Source organism: Microtus oregoni, unplaced genomic scaffold (assembly GCF_018167655.1).
Source record: "Microtus oregoni isolate MIOR12 unplaced genomic scaffold, Mior012 000008F_ref0000371, whole genome shotgun sequence".
NCBI lineage: Eukaryota > Metazoa > Chordata > Mammalia > Rodentia > Cricetidae > Microtus > Microtus oregoni.
In genome coordinates this window covers 55,594,342-55,611,276 of record NW_024543067.1, presented here as the reverse complement: position 1 = coordinate 55,611,276, position 16,935 = coordinate 55,594,342, and the positions used below count along the sequence as shown (strand labels likewise).

At 37.1% G+C, this 16,935-nt stretch overlaps 2 protein-coding genes across 2 annotated transcripts; both read left to right on the top strand.

The window, feature by feature from the left end:
* Positions 1-1,167: 1,167 nt before the first annotated feature.
* Positions 1,168-2,103, top strand: LOC121451950 (olfactory receptor 10G4-like). Its single transcript, XM_041657790.1, has one exon. It carries the CDS (start codon positions 1,168-1,170, stop codon positions 2,101-2,103), a length of 936 nt encoding a protein of 311 aa, XP_041513724.1.
* Positions 2,104-8,509: 6,406 nt separating this feature from the next.
* Positions 8,510-9,445, top strand: LOC121451906 (olfactory receptor 10G9). Its single transcript, XM_041657713.1, has one exon. The coding sequence runs from the start codon at positions 8,510-8,512 to the stop codon at positions 9,443-9,445; it is 936 nt and encodes a 311-aa protein (XP_041513647.1).
* Positions 9,446-16,935: the final 7,490 nt, after the last annotated feature.

The window sequence follows — 16,935 nt, the reverse complement described above, 5'->3', positions numbered from 1 at the left end:
TTTTACACCAGCTTTGGAGAGAAAATAAACGAGAGGTAGATTCCCAGAAAGCTGCCAAGCAGCATACAATTCCTACCCAACCATCTCTCCCTTCAGTATGCTTGAGTGTCATGAATGTGATTGGGTACCACCACATTGAATATACTGTACCATTTACCACTTCATCACAGCATAGGGGAAGTGGCTGTCCTTATACCTTTGAAAATTAAACTACCATATTATAAGCATCCATGTGTCTATGACTTTATATCACCCAGGTTTTCCTGAAGAATCCTAGAGTAAAGCCATCTGCCACTAACAACCCAGAACATTGAACCTCACTCTGGAAAGTGCAAGGAATGAAGTTATAATAGCAATTTCAAGAGGGGTGAAAGAAGTTCCAGGGTTGGAGATGAGATTGATTCCCTAAATGATTTCTTGATTGAACTTTGATGTTACCTTGAGTAGATACCCAACTGATCTGACTATGAAGAAAGGATGTGAATACCACATTTGTATTTCATTCACCAAATTTTTTGTAACTTACATCAATGGCTGTGATTGGATTAGATAAATGTCCACACAAAGTTTCTGATGTTAAAGACTTACCAAGGTAATGGGAACTACAAGAGGTGGCTTCTAGCTAAGGGGGCTTCTCATCACAGAGAAAATACTCTTAAAAAAAGGATTTTTGGATATCTGCTCTCTTCCTCATCTTCTTTCTTTTATGTACTGGTCATGAGATGAATAGTTTTGCAATGTTACTGCTATGATATGGTCCCATGATGAGGCACAATAGAAATGGGGCCAGTCAATCAAATACAATAACCTTTCTTTCTAATCTGTTTCAGGTATTTGTTACAATAACAGAAAGCCAAAATATAAAGGTAATAAAACATCCTTCTTCTTCTTCTTCTTCTTCTTCTTCTTCTTCTTCTTCTTCTTCTTCTTCTTCTTCTTCTCTCTCTCTTTCTCTCTAGGATACTTCTGTGTCTCCTTCTACTTTCCTGTGCTTGCGTGAAAAGAGATATGGAAATCATTTCAGTATCTTTACCAAAGAAGTTTTCAAGTGCACAAAATTGAGTAAACTCTAGAATTATTTATTATGGCTGATACAGTGATCATATAGAGAAGTAATTCTCAGTTCTCATTTACATGCAAATTGAAATAAATAAAAGATGAGAAGAAATGTCAAATGTGAGTCTAGTGACCACATTCTTCCTCTCAGGCCTTCCCCACCCACCAGCCCTGGACACCATGCTCTTTGTAATCTTCCTGGTCATTTACATTCTCACTGTGCTGGGCAACTTCCTCATCCTGATGGTGATCAGGGTGGATTCCCACCTCCACACACCCATGTACTACTTTCTCACCAACCTTTCCTTTATTGACATGTGGTTCTCCACAGTCACAGTGCCCAAAATGCTGATGACCTTGGTGTCCCCAGAGGGTGGGGCTATCTCCTTCTATAGTTGTGTGGCACAACTCTACTCCTTCCACTTCCTGGGTAGCACTGAGTGTTTCCTCTACACAGTCATGTCCTATGATCGCTACCTGGCCATCAGTTACCCACTCAGGTACAGCAGCCTGATGAGTGGAAGAGTGTGTGCCCTCCTGGCTGCTGGCACCTGGCTCACTGGTTCCCTGCACTCTGCTGTCCAGACTACACTGACCTTCCGTTTACCCTACTGTGGACCCAACCAGATCCAGCATTATTTCTGTGATGGGCCACCCATCCTCAAGCTGGCCTGTGCAGATACTGCAGCCATTGAGATGGTCATCTTTGTGAATATTGGGGTTGTGGCCTCAGGCTGCTTTATGCTGATTGTGTTGTCCTATGTGTCCATTGTCTGCTCCATCCTGAGGATCCGCACTTCAGAGGGCCGACACAGGGCTTTCCAGACCTGTGCGTCGCACTGCATCGTGGTCCTCTGTTTCTTTGTGCCTTGTGTTTTCATCTATTTGAGGCCAGGATCCAGAGATGCTGTGGATGGGGTGGTGACAGTTTTTTACACAGTGCTGACACCTTTACTCAACCCTGTTGTGTACACTCTGAGGAACAAGGAGGTGAAGAAAGCGCTGTTGAAGCTTAAAGACAAAATAACATTTTTTCAAAGACAGTAATACTGTGAAGGAGCAATTTAATTAAAAATCATCAATAATATAACTTAGTTATAAATCATTGCTACAAATTACCTTCTCAGGATTACAAGGTTTATATATTTTTAAAGGTCTTAGAAGTTATATTTATATCCATCATACATGGCAATTGTGATCATATTCTTATCTATAATTTATTATTATTTTTTTAAATGTTAAAAAATAGCATTGTGATAGGGGGTGGTTATACACACCTTTAATCACAGCACTCCAGAGGCATATGGATGTCTGAGTTTGAGGCCATCTGGGTCTACAGAGCAAGTTCTAGGACAACCAGGGCCACATAGAGAAACCCTGTCAAGAAACAAGCAAGAAGTCACATTATGATGTGGTCAAGATACAATGCAGAGGCTGAATTGTTTTTCTTTAGTTTGAGCTCATATGTTGCGTTTTCAAGGTTTATTTGTCATGCAAATGAGTTTAAGAATATGCAGTCCTTGTGCTGCTGTTCAGAAGTAGCAGCAATGATGAGAGTTCAAGTTATCCTGAGGTTGTGGTCTTTCAAGTATATATAGTACATTCTTTTACTAGTTCTCTTTGTATTTACAGTAAAGCAAATGCAGTAAAAAAGCTCATACTATATAATATACTGTGCATATGTGAGATTATTATATACTTGTACAAATGTGTATCTCTAGAATAGGTAGGCAGAACAAGAAGCTGTTCAAACATATAGCAATTAAATGCAACAGTAGTTTTGTGCAAACAAACAATATATGTTTTAAATCAATGGTTTAATGATGATCTAGAAATATCTATAAAATGTATTATGTAGCATATTTTGACTGTGTTTGTTATGAATCAATATAATAAAATCCCAAGCATTTAGGTGGGAGAAGTGGTCCTTAGTTAAGATCACTTTCTGTTTTTGCAGCGAACCTGGGTAGGTTTCCAGTATACAGAATCTTACAACAGTCTATAGCTTCAGTTTCAGCAGCCCTGACTTCCTATTCCCGCCTTCACAAGCATCAGACGTGCATACAGACACATATGTATATAAAACAGTTATACATATCAGAATAAAAATTAAATTTAAAACATTTTAAAAATCAAGTATCTATTAAATATGTATATTAATAACTTCCAGCTAGGGGTAGTTTTGCTTCACTAGGATGATTTGGCATTGTGTGAGGATCTTGTTTATTGTTATGTGTACTGGCACCCAGTTATATGTATGGCAAGAATTCAGGTAAACACCCTAGAAATCATGGAATATCCCCAGAATAAGATTTACGTTGCCCAGATATTACAAACACACACACACAGACACACACATACACACATACCACATGCACACACATACACACACATTTTCTGAAGAAACAGAGGATTGATTGATTGTGCTTATGGGCTGGGGGATTCAATATTAAATTCTCATATATTCTCCACTGATTAAAATAAGTGGCCTCCATCTGTGTATTTAAAAGATCCTAGGTTGTCATGGTAACCTTAAAGAAAAGAAGAAATGAGATGATTCACTACATCTAACATATTCAAAGGGAACTCATTAAAGATTGCCAACAATTCAGAGAACGACTTCTATGTGGTCTGAAAAAATATAGGAAAAAGAGAATAAAGATACAGGTTCATGTTCACATGACACAGATAACCTGTTTTGCAGCAGAGAGAGATGGGCATCTACAAATAAATTATTTTGAGGTATTTGTGTAAAAAAAGAATCCATTTTGACTACATTTCAAAAGGTAGACATAAAATACACCCAGTTTAGTTTGATTGGTTATATTTGTAATCTCTATTACATTTGTTTAGATAGTTCTATTTTGAAGCAAACAATAAAAAGAGGCTAATCAGATAAATTATGCATCAGACTAAATCTATTATGTCATATAATGCAAAATTTTGAATTCATTTTCATCAGTCAGAATGCAATAAATCTAAAGTAAACAAGAATATATATAAATATATATGATTAAAAATCATTTGATGTAATTGTAACTGCAAATTTAATTATGTAGGAAAAATATTCATTATTGGTATGATAAAAATCTGAAAGGGAGAATAACTTGCAACATCAAACTTCATTAAATTTTATTTAATTTAAAATTTATTAAAAATTTCAGGAAAAGAACAAGGGTCACACATGAAAAGGGAAGAAGGGAAGAAGGAGAAAGAGGAATGGAGGAGAGGGGAGGAGAATGCAGACTTCAAAATAATCAGTTTCTTCATTCTTTAAAAGGAACCTCATGTTACAGATAAAAGCTCCAATCAACTTCAGGGATGGATTTCGTGATAAAGGTGCAATCTCCAAGTATTGTCATACAAGAGGGTTAGAATTTTAATATGTGCATCGGGGGAAGGCACAAGCCCTCAGCAGATGGCACCATGCCATTCTCCCTTCAAAATATACATGGTAGCATCCAGCCAATTACGTGTTTAAAAACTTTCTCACCTAAGACTCGCAATCTCTCGGCTCCCACGACCACTTCATTGTCATCCGCAGAAAAGAGCAATTTTCCAGAAACCGTTTTTACTTCAAACTTTTTGCCATAGGCTTCCACGAATAAAAAAATAATAAAAAAAATTTCATACAAACAATATATTTTAATTATATTCTTTCTTCTCTTCCAAATCTTTCCTACCTAACTTACCCATCCAACCCTAAGTTCTCTCTCTTAAAGCAAAAATAAAAATAAAACCAAAAGGAAACAGATACCTAAACAAAGCCTCAATAAGACAAAAAAGAATATATAAAAGGAAAAATGCACATGAAAAACCTATGTAGTACATTTTGTATTAATGAACTACTCTGGAAATGGGACCTGCCCTGCTTTGTTGCTGATATATACAGTGACACTTTATTAGAGAAAACAGATATTCTTTATCACCGAAGCTATCAATTGTAAATAGCTTCTTGGTTAAGGGTGGGGTTTTGTGTCCACTTCTTCTCAGGAGGTCTTTATTGTGCATGCTGTACGGGCTCTGAGAATTCCTAAGTGTATGAGCTCTGTTATGCCTGGAAGAAGCTAAAACGTTAAACTGTTAACTACCTGGAAGTTAGTGAGTCTCAAGTGTCAGGATGAGTATCCATATTGCAATCAACTGGTAAAATTTGAAGGAACCTTAAAAACTACACACATGTTAGGAAGTGGGATGCTTGAGTTGATGAGCATAGGTGGTGTAAGAAACAATGGCCTGCAGCTACGGATAGCAGTCAAGTTACTTGGACTCTGGGAAATTTTAAGCAGAGAACAGGCATTGGAAAGATCCAGTAAGACATGGGATATTCTGAGGAGAGACATGAAAGCCTTTCTTTCATGTCTTGCTGATGTATCTTTGCTCATCAAGGGAGCCTGGAAACCCAAGAGGAATACCATCCCGTGAGACATGAAACCAAGTTAAGCTCCTCCACATTTAGTCATGCTGGTTTCTAGTCTCTGAACTAATTAGCTTGAATTTTAATTAGAAAAGATGAGATATCTAAAAGAAGATGAGGCATCTTTTTCTCATCTCAGAGTGACTCTTTATATGAGAACCTGAAAATTAGTGCTTGCTCATAGCATGTAGGAGGTGAAACATTTTTGGAAAAGCTCAGGTATGTTTTGCTATTAAAAGGAATCATGCACCATAGATGTTCTTGAGTGAATGTAACATGTTTTACAATCAGTTCCCTTTTTTCTTTTAGTGTAAATATTCACATTCATCAGTGATATTTGTAAATTCTTAGACTTTATCCTAACTTTGTCTAGTTTCTCTCACTAGATAGACAGGTATGTAGGAACATGAATAGATGGTCCATAGATAAACACAATGACTGTATTATTTCAAGTAATATTGATGTTATAGTAGCCATGTACCCTAAACACTGAGCTTTTTGATTTAGTTTCCTACTGGAGTCTAAGGCTACTCTGGACTTCTCTTTATGGGTGTTTTCATTTTTATCAACTGTAAATATATTTTCTCTGTGTTTGAGTTCTGTTGCTGCAGTAAACATTCCATAGCTCCTTTTCCCTGATTGGAGGGGGTCCTCATGATCTTTCTGGTAACTTCAAATACCTAGATTCTACCATTTTTTTCAAACTTGTAAAAAGACAACTTTCCTGTAGCTGAAGCCACACTTCTTGCCAAGAAGAAGTGTTTTATCTGGAATCTTATAAGAACAGATTCTTTATTTTCTCTTGGTGAAAAATGGTTTAACAAGTCAATGCACAGCAGAATAAAGTTAAAACAATTAAAACCAAAAATTGTTAGTGATAGATAATAATTTGTATTAATTGAAAATAATCATTTCAGTCTTTGCCATATACAATATTACTACAGTTGAGTGAGAGAGGGCCTCTCTGTTGACACTGGTTTCAGTTTTAAGTCATAGGTGTTGAATAAGCAACACAGATTTGACAGATTTATTTATTTATTTATTTATTTATTTATTTATTTATTTTTATTTGAGGGTTATGAGGAATGAGGGTATGGTAACATATGATCTATCAAAGCCAGTATCAGAAATAACCAGAATCCTAGTATAAAGTGTGCATGAGAGAAAGCTCTTCCTCACTCAGCATTTTGAGGTTGAGAGAGCACATATGAATTTAATCTTCTCAATGATACATAAATAGAGAGGAATTAGGGATTTGATACATAGGAAGCTTTTTCTTTTCTGGACAGAGGGGATGCTATGTGTAATCTTATTGTGTAGTGGGGTATCTGGTATTCTTATGTGACTTGGAGACTCTAGGGAGACTCTGTGAGAAGCAGGCAGTAATGGGCACCACTAAATGGTCAGGAACAACGCTGTTAATAGGTTTCTCTCAAACTGGTGGGTCTCTGGAATTCCAAATACATCCCCTTTTTAGGATCCAGAAGAGGCAATTCTGCAGTACTTCAGCAAGGCTCAGTACTATCCGGTCTACTGTCAGTCGCTGAGCAGAGACTACATGCCAGTCTTTGCTTCTCTCTTTTCAGTAAAGGAGACAGTACTGGTGTTGTTAAATAGCACATTTAATACCAAATGATTGAACTATACCATGAACTTCAATGAAACTTATCAATGTCAGCGATTTTTTGATTCTTAAAGTTTCTGTGGGAATCCAAAGGAGAAAACTGATTCTGTTAGGTAGAACTCTAAATAGACTCCAAGATCACTACAAATTTCTACATTCTCCCTGAAAAACCACGTTTCCCCAAATATGAACCCAGCTATGAACACTGCTAGAGATTACTTACTTCACTGAGATTGTCTTGCATCACACTTTGTCTCTCCAGGGGTCGGAAAAAGTACATGCCATTTTGTGACATGGCCAGGTACATAGGGCTGTATAGGTCCTAGGTGACATCCAGAAACTTTGAGTGATGGACTCGCACAGACCCATTAAACACATGAGAACATCAGATCTAAAACTTCACAAAACTAAATTCTATCAATAGCTATATTAGGTTAGAATAAAATTCTGACTCCCAGGTGAGATTATAACTGGTTTCACTTTGAAGTTTTTATTTTATGTCACAATATATCATTTTAAAAGTTGTTTTTTACTTTTGATTTCTTTTATTATTTTCTAAAATAAAACAAACTGTTTGCTTCATTTTACATACCAGTCTGAGTTCCTTCTCCTTCCCATCTTCCCATTCCCTTCACCTATCTGCCCCCACCCCAGACCCCATTCATTCCTCAAAGGGGGTAAGGCACATTGCTTTGGGGAAGGTTCAAGGCCCTTCCTACTATACCTAGGCTGAGCAACACATCCATCCCAACAGAATAGGTTCCTTAAAAGGTTCCTTATTCCTGACAAGCAGCAGGGATAAGTCCTGGTGTCATCTTGCAGTCTGCCCCAGCCATACAAATATCACCTACATTCAGAGGGACTAGTTTGGACCTATGCTGGTTCCTTCTTTGTTCGACTGGAGTTGATGAGGTCCCATTAGCTCAGGTAAACTGTTTCAGTGGGTATCCCTGTTATGGTCTTGACCTCTTTTCTCATATTCTAACCCCTCCCATTCTTCAACTGGGCACTCTGTTATGGGTCTATGCCTCTGTTTCCATCAGTTGCTGGAAGAAGGTTCTAGAACCTTGAGTTTTAAGATCTGTGAGTTATACCACAGCAGGTCTGATCCAGAAAATGTTGAGAATAACACATTTATATGTTTTATGTAGCTGTGGGAATTTATGATGCCCCCAAATATAAATAAAACAGAGAAACCTTCTTATAAGTTTTTTCTTATACATTTTGTGTATGCTACTGTGTGTATTCCTAGGCCCATGTGTGACCCAGGTGCTTACTACTTTCATCACTCTCACTATATTAGACCCAAATGAAGTGACATAAAGTCTAGTATTATGAAACACAGATAAGTATTTGTTAATTTCTGAGTTATCCTTATATCTCTATAGGAAGAATGATCCAGGGTGTAAGAAATGTCAAATGGGACCTTAGTGACCACGTTCTTCCTCTCAGGTATTCCCCATGCACCAGCCCTGGACACCATGCTCTTTGTAATCTTCCTGGTCATTTACATTCTCACTGTGCTGGGCAACTTCCTCATCCTGATGGTGATCAGGGTGGATTCCCACCTCCACACACCCATGTACTACTTTCTCACCAACCTTTCCTTTATTGACATGTGGTTCTCCACAGTCACAGTGCCCAAAATGCTGATGACCTTGGTGTCCCCAGAGGGTGGGGCTATCTCCTTCTATAGTTGTGTGGCACAACTCTACTCCTTCCACTTCCTGGGTAGCACTGAGTGTTTCCTCTACACAGTCATGTCCTATGATCGCTACCTGGCCATCAGTTACCCACTCAGGTACAGCAGCCTGATGAGTGGAAGAGTGTGTGCCCTCCTGGCTGCTGGCACCTGGCTCACTGGTTCCCTGCACTCTGCTGTCCAGACTACACTGACCTTCCGTTTACCCTACTGTGGACCCAACCAGATCCAGCATTATTTCTGTGATGCTCCTCCCATCCTCAAGCTGGCTTGTGCAGACACCTCGGCCAATGAGATGGTCATCTTTGTGAATATCGGGGTGGTGGCCTCAGGCTGCTTTATGCTGATTGTGTTGTCCTATGTGTCCATTGTCTGCTCCATCCTGAGGATCCGCACTTCAGAGGGCCGACACAGGGCTTTCCAGACCTGTGCCTCCCACTGCATCGTGGTCCTCTGTTTCTTTGTGCCTTGTGTATTCATCTACCTGAGGCCAGACTCCAGAGATGCTGTGGATGGAGTTGTGGCTGTTTTCTACACCGTGCTGACACCCTTACTCAATCCTGTTGTGTACACCCTCAGGAACAAGGAGGTGAAGAAAGCACTGGTAAAACTCAAAGACAAAGCAACATTTTCTCAGAGCCAGTAACTATTGGTACAAAGATAATTCATTTTTCCAACATCTGCAATATAATTATAATTTATCTTTGAACCAAGCCAACTTCTCAGGAATATTCAATTCTTATATTTGCTAAGGACTTGCAAGTTGCAATTACATCTCTGACATGTGATAAATGTGCTCATAGTTTGATATTTCATCCCTTTGCAAATGATTTGCTTTATCTTTAAAAAATAATACTAAGCTGGGAAGTGGTGGTGCATGCCTTTAATCCCGGCACTCAGGATAGCAGAGACAGGCAGACCTCTGTGAGTTCGAGGCTAGCCTGGTGTACAAAGTGAGTTCCAGAACAGTCAGAGATGTACAGAGAAACCTTTTCTTGAAAAACCAAACCAAAACAAAAATAATACTGATAAAGAACTGTGATGTTATCTCAGTTGCTTTATGAAGATGAAATTGTCCTTTGGCTGGTACAAAATTCTCCTTTTGTTTTTATTTCTCTTGTGCATGTACCCAGAAGTCATAATCTTGGCATTATTGCAGTTAGTAGAAGTCAAGTTATTCTGTTCTTTAGTTCTTCAAATGCATCTTTTACTCTTTCAGTGGTTCTGTGTTTTTCTGTGTGTATAGCTATGAAAACATATTCAAAACAATTCTCATCATATATAGTATGTAGTATTCTAAGGAAAACTCCACATCTAATTTATATGTTATGATATATGTCTGTAATATTTTTATAAAAATATTTCCTAGAAATGCTCTACTTATAGTGGGCAAAATCCAGCTATTTAAATGTATAACAATTAAATGAGATGATATTCTTGTATATTTATAGTGGAGTGTTACAAATCAATGGTCATGATGATCTACAGCTATTTATAACATGCTTTATAGAGCTATCAATTTTGACTCTATTTGTTATGATTCAACACCTACAAATCAAAATATATTAAATACACACATATCTTGAATCATGACAAATATAGGAAAAAAAATCCTAGTCACCTTGTCTCCTTTAACATGGCAGGTACTTTTTCCATCTCCAGGAGAGGCACTTTCTCATTGATAAGAAAAAGTGTGATGCAATACAAGACAGTCAGTGTAGTAAATAATCTCCACTTATGTTCACAGTTCAGTACATATTGGGGAAATGTGATTATCCAGGAAGAATCATAGAGGACTGGGAAATTCAACATTTTAAGATTGCTAATTCTCAGACAAGTTTGCATACACCTAGGATGGAATGGGAGCTTATGAATGTTTGGGATGAATCAGTCCTTTTGGAGATGACAGGAGGTGATCACTCATGAACTCACAACAGCAGTGGTTATCTATACAAGATCCACCTACTCAACTACTGGAGCATGGAGAGAGGCAGGGAATATAAGCTCAGAAACTGAAGTGCTAGTGATAATTGATGCCTGCTAGAGGAAGGGGAATCATTTTTCTCTAGGGCTGTTGTTTCTAATAACTTGACCATGCTCCAGTAGATGGGTACCGGATAATGCTAATTAGATTCAGTGGATCATTAATAAGGATGTGAATAAGAAGTTATGAAGTTGGTGAAGAGGTTTTAGAGATTTTAGAGCAAATAAGTAAGCATTATCCAAATACCTTGTATTCATATATCAAAGTCTCAAAGCATGGGTAAAATATTAAATTTAAGAAGTTTAATTCAGAATATTAGCATTAATTGATCACTTCACAGTGCTACCAAGGTTTTTGTGAACTTCCCCATTTCATCCATGTAAAAAGTGTAGATGATAATGCTACTACAATTCTTTACTGTGAAGATTGGTCTGTTTCCTAATTATCAAAACCTTTGAATGCTTTACCTTACAGGCAAAAGGGGTTTTGTTCATGTGAACAAGTTTCTTAAATGAAGAGATTACACTGGATTAATCACAAAGGTACCCATATAGTAATCGTAATGGACCAATGTCATCAAAAGGCATAAGAGAAAAGTTTAAAGTCACAAGCAAGAGATAAAAAAATAAGACAGAAGATGCAGAGAGAAACTCAGAAAAATCTAAGGGTCTAAAATTAAGGACTCTATATCAGTGTTAGAATATAGGAAAAGCAAGTCAAGAAATGGTCTTCTAAAGTCTCCAGAAGACATTAATTCTGTATACCAACTGATGGATGCCTGGTTTATTTATGTTTCTGTTCCCCAGAATTATCAAGCTAGTGAACTTGTATTGCCTTAAGGAAAGAAGTCTAGGTGTCTATGTCTGTATAGAACATCTTGAGGATGGGAAGCACATCACAGAACCTTGGATCTGGCTAGGTTCATAGTTGGACCAATGGAAAATCAGTGTGGTCCGGACAACAGAGTTCAGGGACCCACTGAGCCAAGTGCAACAGTCAGGAAGCACATGCTCTCAGGCTCATCATACCTGAGCAGGCAATGATGAGGAAGGAATGATCATAGGGCATGATTGTGTGGCAGAAACTCACTTGGTTCCCTGTAACAGACAACTAAAACTTTGTCTTGTACGTTCTGCAGCAGCTTTCCTCCTACAGAGTTAAAACTGGCATGCTTGCTGGATTCCTTCTGCTGAATACTCAAAGTTTTACTTTATTAATTATACTTGGAAATACAAAAAACTACAGCGCCCCTGGTGTAGAGTCATCCCTAAGTCAAAGGTGTGCCAGTGGTGCTTTATTTAGAAAGCAGGAAAGTAAAAATATAATTAAAAGATTTCAACACGCTTTTTCTAAAAATTAGAAAAATAGATCCCCACATCCCCAGGCCTTATTCAGATCACACAGATCATGCACAGGCACAGACTTCCATATACTGGAGAACAAAACAAATCTCAACAAATACAGGTAAATTAGTTAACTCCATATATTCTCTCTGCTCACAATACAATAAGGATTAGGATCAATAGTTATTAATAGCAGAGAATCAAAAGACTCTCTAACAGTTAAATAAATACTTATGCTTAATAAGGGAAGACTTAATGCCATATTACTGAATGATTAATAGGTAAAATAAGATATCAAAAATCATGGAAATGAATGAAAATCAAAAGACAATACCTTTGAGACCCTTTAAAACCTTTCCTATGAGGGAAGTTTATAACTCTAAGTACATACATAAAAAAAAAAAACTAAAAATACTTGGGAGGAATTGAGGGAAGAGAAAGAATAAGTAGAGTTAGAGAAAAGTCAGAGAAAGAAAGAAAACATAAATAATTTTAAAAAGAAAAACATCAGAGAGGACGAATAAATGGTTTAATGATACAACTTAAGAATTTGGAAAAGCAAGAAGAAACCAAACCTAAACCAAGCAGATAGAAAGACATAACAGAAATAAAAGCTTAATGAAAACTAACAAAGAAAGCAACACAAAGAATCAGCAAATCTAAGAGGTGATTCAACGAAAAGATAAACAATATTGACAGACCCTTGGCCCAGCTAATGGAAAATACAATCCAAATTAACAGAATCAGAATAAACAAAGAAATATTATGACAGACACCAAGAAATTTAAAATATTGTGAGTATGTAATAAACCTATACTTCAATATGTTAAAAAAATCTAAAAGAAATGGATGAATTTCTCTTTCTTTTTTTTGGGGGGGGGGGAACACAGAGTTACAGTTTATAGTTCATCCTGAAAGCAGATCATGGAAGGAACCTGGAGGTAGGAATGGAAGCAGAGACTGTGGAGGAACATTTATTTTTGCTTTGCTCCCCCTGGCTTGCTCAACCTGCTTTCCTTTTTTTTTAAATTTATTTATTTATTAAAGATTTCTGTCTCTTCCCTGCCACCGCCTCCCATTTCCCTCCCCCTCCCCCAATCAAGTCCCCTGGCCAGCTGGCCTGGATCTGAAAAAGCCTGGGATAAAACCGGACTTGCTGAACATAGCGGACAATGAGGACTACTGAGAGCTCAAGAACAATTGCAGTGGGGTTCTTGGTCCTACTGCACGTACTGGCTTTGTGGGAGCCTAGGCAGTTTGGATGCTCACCTTACTAGACCTGGATGGAGGTGGGGGTTCCTTGGACTTCCCACAGGACAGGGAACCCTGATTGCTCTTTGGATGAATTTTTTTAATTAATTAATTTATTTATTAAAGATTTCTCCCTCCTCCCCGCCACCGCCTCCCATTTCCCTCCCCCTCCCCTGATCAAGTCCCCCTCCCTCATCAGCTGGAAGAGCAATCAGGGTTCCCTGACCTGTGGGAGGTCCAAGGACCACCCACCTCCATCCAGGTCTAGTAAGGTGAGCATCCAAACTGCCTAGGCTCCCCCAAAGCCAGTACGTGCAGTAGGATCAAAAACCCATTGCCAATTGTTCTTTGGATGAATTTCTAGAAACATTCAAACCACCAAAGTTATATGAAGAAGAGACCAACAATTTAAACAGAAGCCATAACAAAGAAGGAGCTCTAAACAGCAATAAAATTTATTGGGCTGAGAAATCTTTAGGCTTGGCTGGACTCTTAGCAATATTCTGCCAGACTTCAAAGAGCTCTATGACAAATACTTCTAAATTATTAAAAAGACAAGAATCAGAAGAATTCTTTCTGAAAATCTAGTGCTGCAGTCATACCCAAAGCAGGTAAAATACATTAAAAAGGCAAAGATAAAAGCTATAATACAATATTCCTTTGAATATGAATTCAAACAGAATTTAGGCATATATAAAAAGATCATCCAACATAATAAAAGTTTTTTATTCTAGATATGCAGCAATAATTCAACATAGATAAATCATATTATAAATCCTATAAATGAATTTAAAGTAAAAGCTTGCATATCTTTTCAATAGATGCATAAACAGCCTTTGACAAAATTCAACATGCCTTTAAGATGATAAAATTTCTAAAGAGTGAGGGACTCTATCTCAACACAATAAAGGATATGCATGGTGAACTGACATCCAACATTAAGTAAGATGACACCAATAAACTTATTAATGTGGAAGAGTGAAAGTACATAAGGCCGCAGCTCCACATAAAGAAGTACAGGTAAATGAGGAAAGCTGAGAGTAGGAGAACTAGTCCTCCCCGGAAGGGAGCACACTAGTCGGTTTTTCAATACCAAATGGTTACACATACATTATTATATGGACTGAGACAAATATATACATGTTTACATATATGTATGTAAATATATATGATACAGGAAGCAACAATTAAAGAAAGGGAGGTCATAGATTTAAGAGAGAGAGAGAGAGAAGCAGTTATACGTGGGAGGAGTTGGAGGAAAGAAAGGGTAGTGTTAATTATTGTAAATATATTATAATCTCAAAAATTTTATATATACACATGTCCACATGCAGTACCCTAAAAGACAAAGGTGTAGGAAAGGACTTTCTGTGTAGAGTTTCATTTACTCAGGAATTAAGACCAACAATTGACAAGCTAGTGTTCATTGAATATAGTAGGCAAAATGCTACCACAGATCTCAGCAATATAGTTGCTTAAACAAAATCATTACAATGATAATTGCAGTTGGCATGCCAATGTGGAGGGGAACTTTCCCCCTCAGATGAAGAGCTATGGGGAATCAGTGTTTACTGATATGAAGAGATTTTGTTTTTTTCTAGGGATGAGCTCCATGAAAAGTTATCCAATCTCAAGTGGTCAGTCTTAAACATGTACATATGAGGAGCGCTGAAAAGGCATACATATGTATGTGTGCATACATATCATAACTTCTTTATATTATATGTAATCATAATGAAAAAGAGGTCCTTAATTAGAAAGAGTGTTAAGAAGGCATGGGAGGATTTGGTGGGGGAAAGAAAGGGTATAAGTGAAATATATACAGTATTGTATGATCAAAAATGCCTAAAGTTAAATTTTAAAAATAGGAAAGTAATGCTATACACAGGATAAAATATGATAAAAATGCATTAAAAGCAGACTGGACAAAACTTGTCCTTGTAGCCACCTCCATGTAAGGGACTAGATTTTTGACTTTTGGCAATATCCACTGTTTCACATTTATGGCTTGATTTGCATTTCTCTGATGATTAGTGTTATTGAAGGCATACATCCTGGCAATTCATGTGAATTGTTTAGAAAATATTCAAGTATTTTGACCCATCTTTGACCCATCACACATGCATGCAGTATTTATGTACTCATACTTATATGGCAGTAAGTATTTTGAGTGATCTGTTTTGGATATTAACTCTGTATCAAACAAATAATCTGCAAATACTTCTTTCAGCCCGTGGCTGTCATTTCATTTTGGGTAGTGTTTCTTTGGGTGTGTAAAACTTTTTGTTGTTGGAGTCATAGTTGTCTGTTTACACTTCCTGACAGTTGAACAGTATTTTTTTCAAAAGATTTCTGATAAACTTCCTTAATAAATAACATATTTACATTTCAACTATCTTTCCTTTCCTTTCCTTTCCTTTCCTTTCCTTTCCTTTCCTTTCCTTTCCTTTCCTTTTCTTGCTGTTCTGGAACTTGATTTATAGACCAGGATGACCTCAAACTCAGAAATCCACCGGCCTCTGCCTCCCAAGTGCTGAGATTAAAGGCATGCATCACCACACCTGGCTAAATTCAGTCATTTTATGGCCAGTTACCTATATTTATTTTATATATTCATATTTATTAACTGCACAGAAATTTAACTATGAAATTTATGTAACATTAAAATATATCAAATTAACATTTAAAAAAACCATAGACAGTATTAAAATTGTGATATATTATATACTTTACCTGGATTATCTCAATTTAATCTTTAGGGGGAATTCTTATAGGTGTCGTCATCCATATAGAAATGATGGGTAGAGACTATGGCCAAACTTTGATCCCACACTATCTAGTACCAAATTCAGCAATATTATCTTTTTTGCTATGCTGCTTTTAGACAACTTCCAGGTTACTCTTTTCTTGCATGTCAGGGTAATATCAGTGAACAACAGTAATCAATGACCTAAAGAACCTATTTTTGTATAGTTACGCTTATATATGTGACTATTATTTCTGCATGTATGTATTTATACACATACTAATTTAATGTTCTCTTGTATTACCTCAAGAAAATATAATCTGAAATGTATAATTTCTGTCTACAGCCCTGTTCAGATGTGATATGGTCATATGATTGAAAATAGAGTAAGGGAGATGATGGAGCTAAGAGGGCATAAATCATCGGTAAAGCTCTGGAAAACAAAACTACTGATTTGTTAAACTAATAATAAAGTGTTTACATTATCAGGAAAACTTAATTTTGCAGATATCTGTGCCCTTATTAGTGCTCTAAAGAGCTGTCAACGTTGTTTTTAAAAGAAAGTTTTAGAAGAAAATTTAACAAAGAACAGAGCAGCTGATGTTTGCTCGCACTCCATATAGGCAATGCTGAAACTTCAGATAACCCTTGACCAGATCATACCATATCCTGATCTAGTTCTTTGACTATAACATACCATATCCTGATCTATTTCTTTGGACTTTCTTCTCAATTTAACATCTCTTGAAGCACCACACTTTGAAAGTAGCCACGGATGCCCATGACCAGGGATATCATTTCCAGGTAAATTT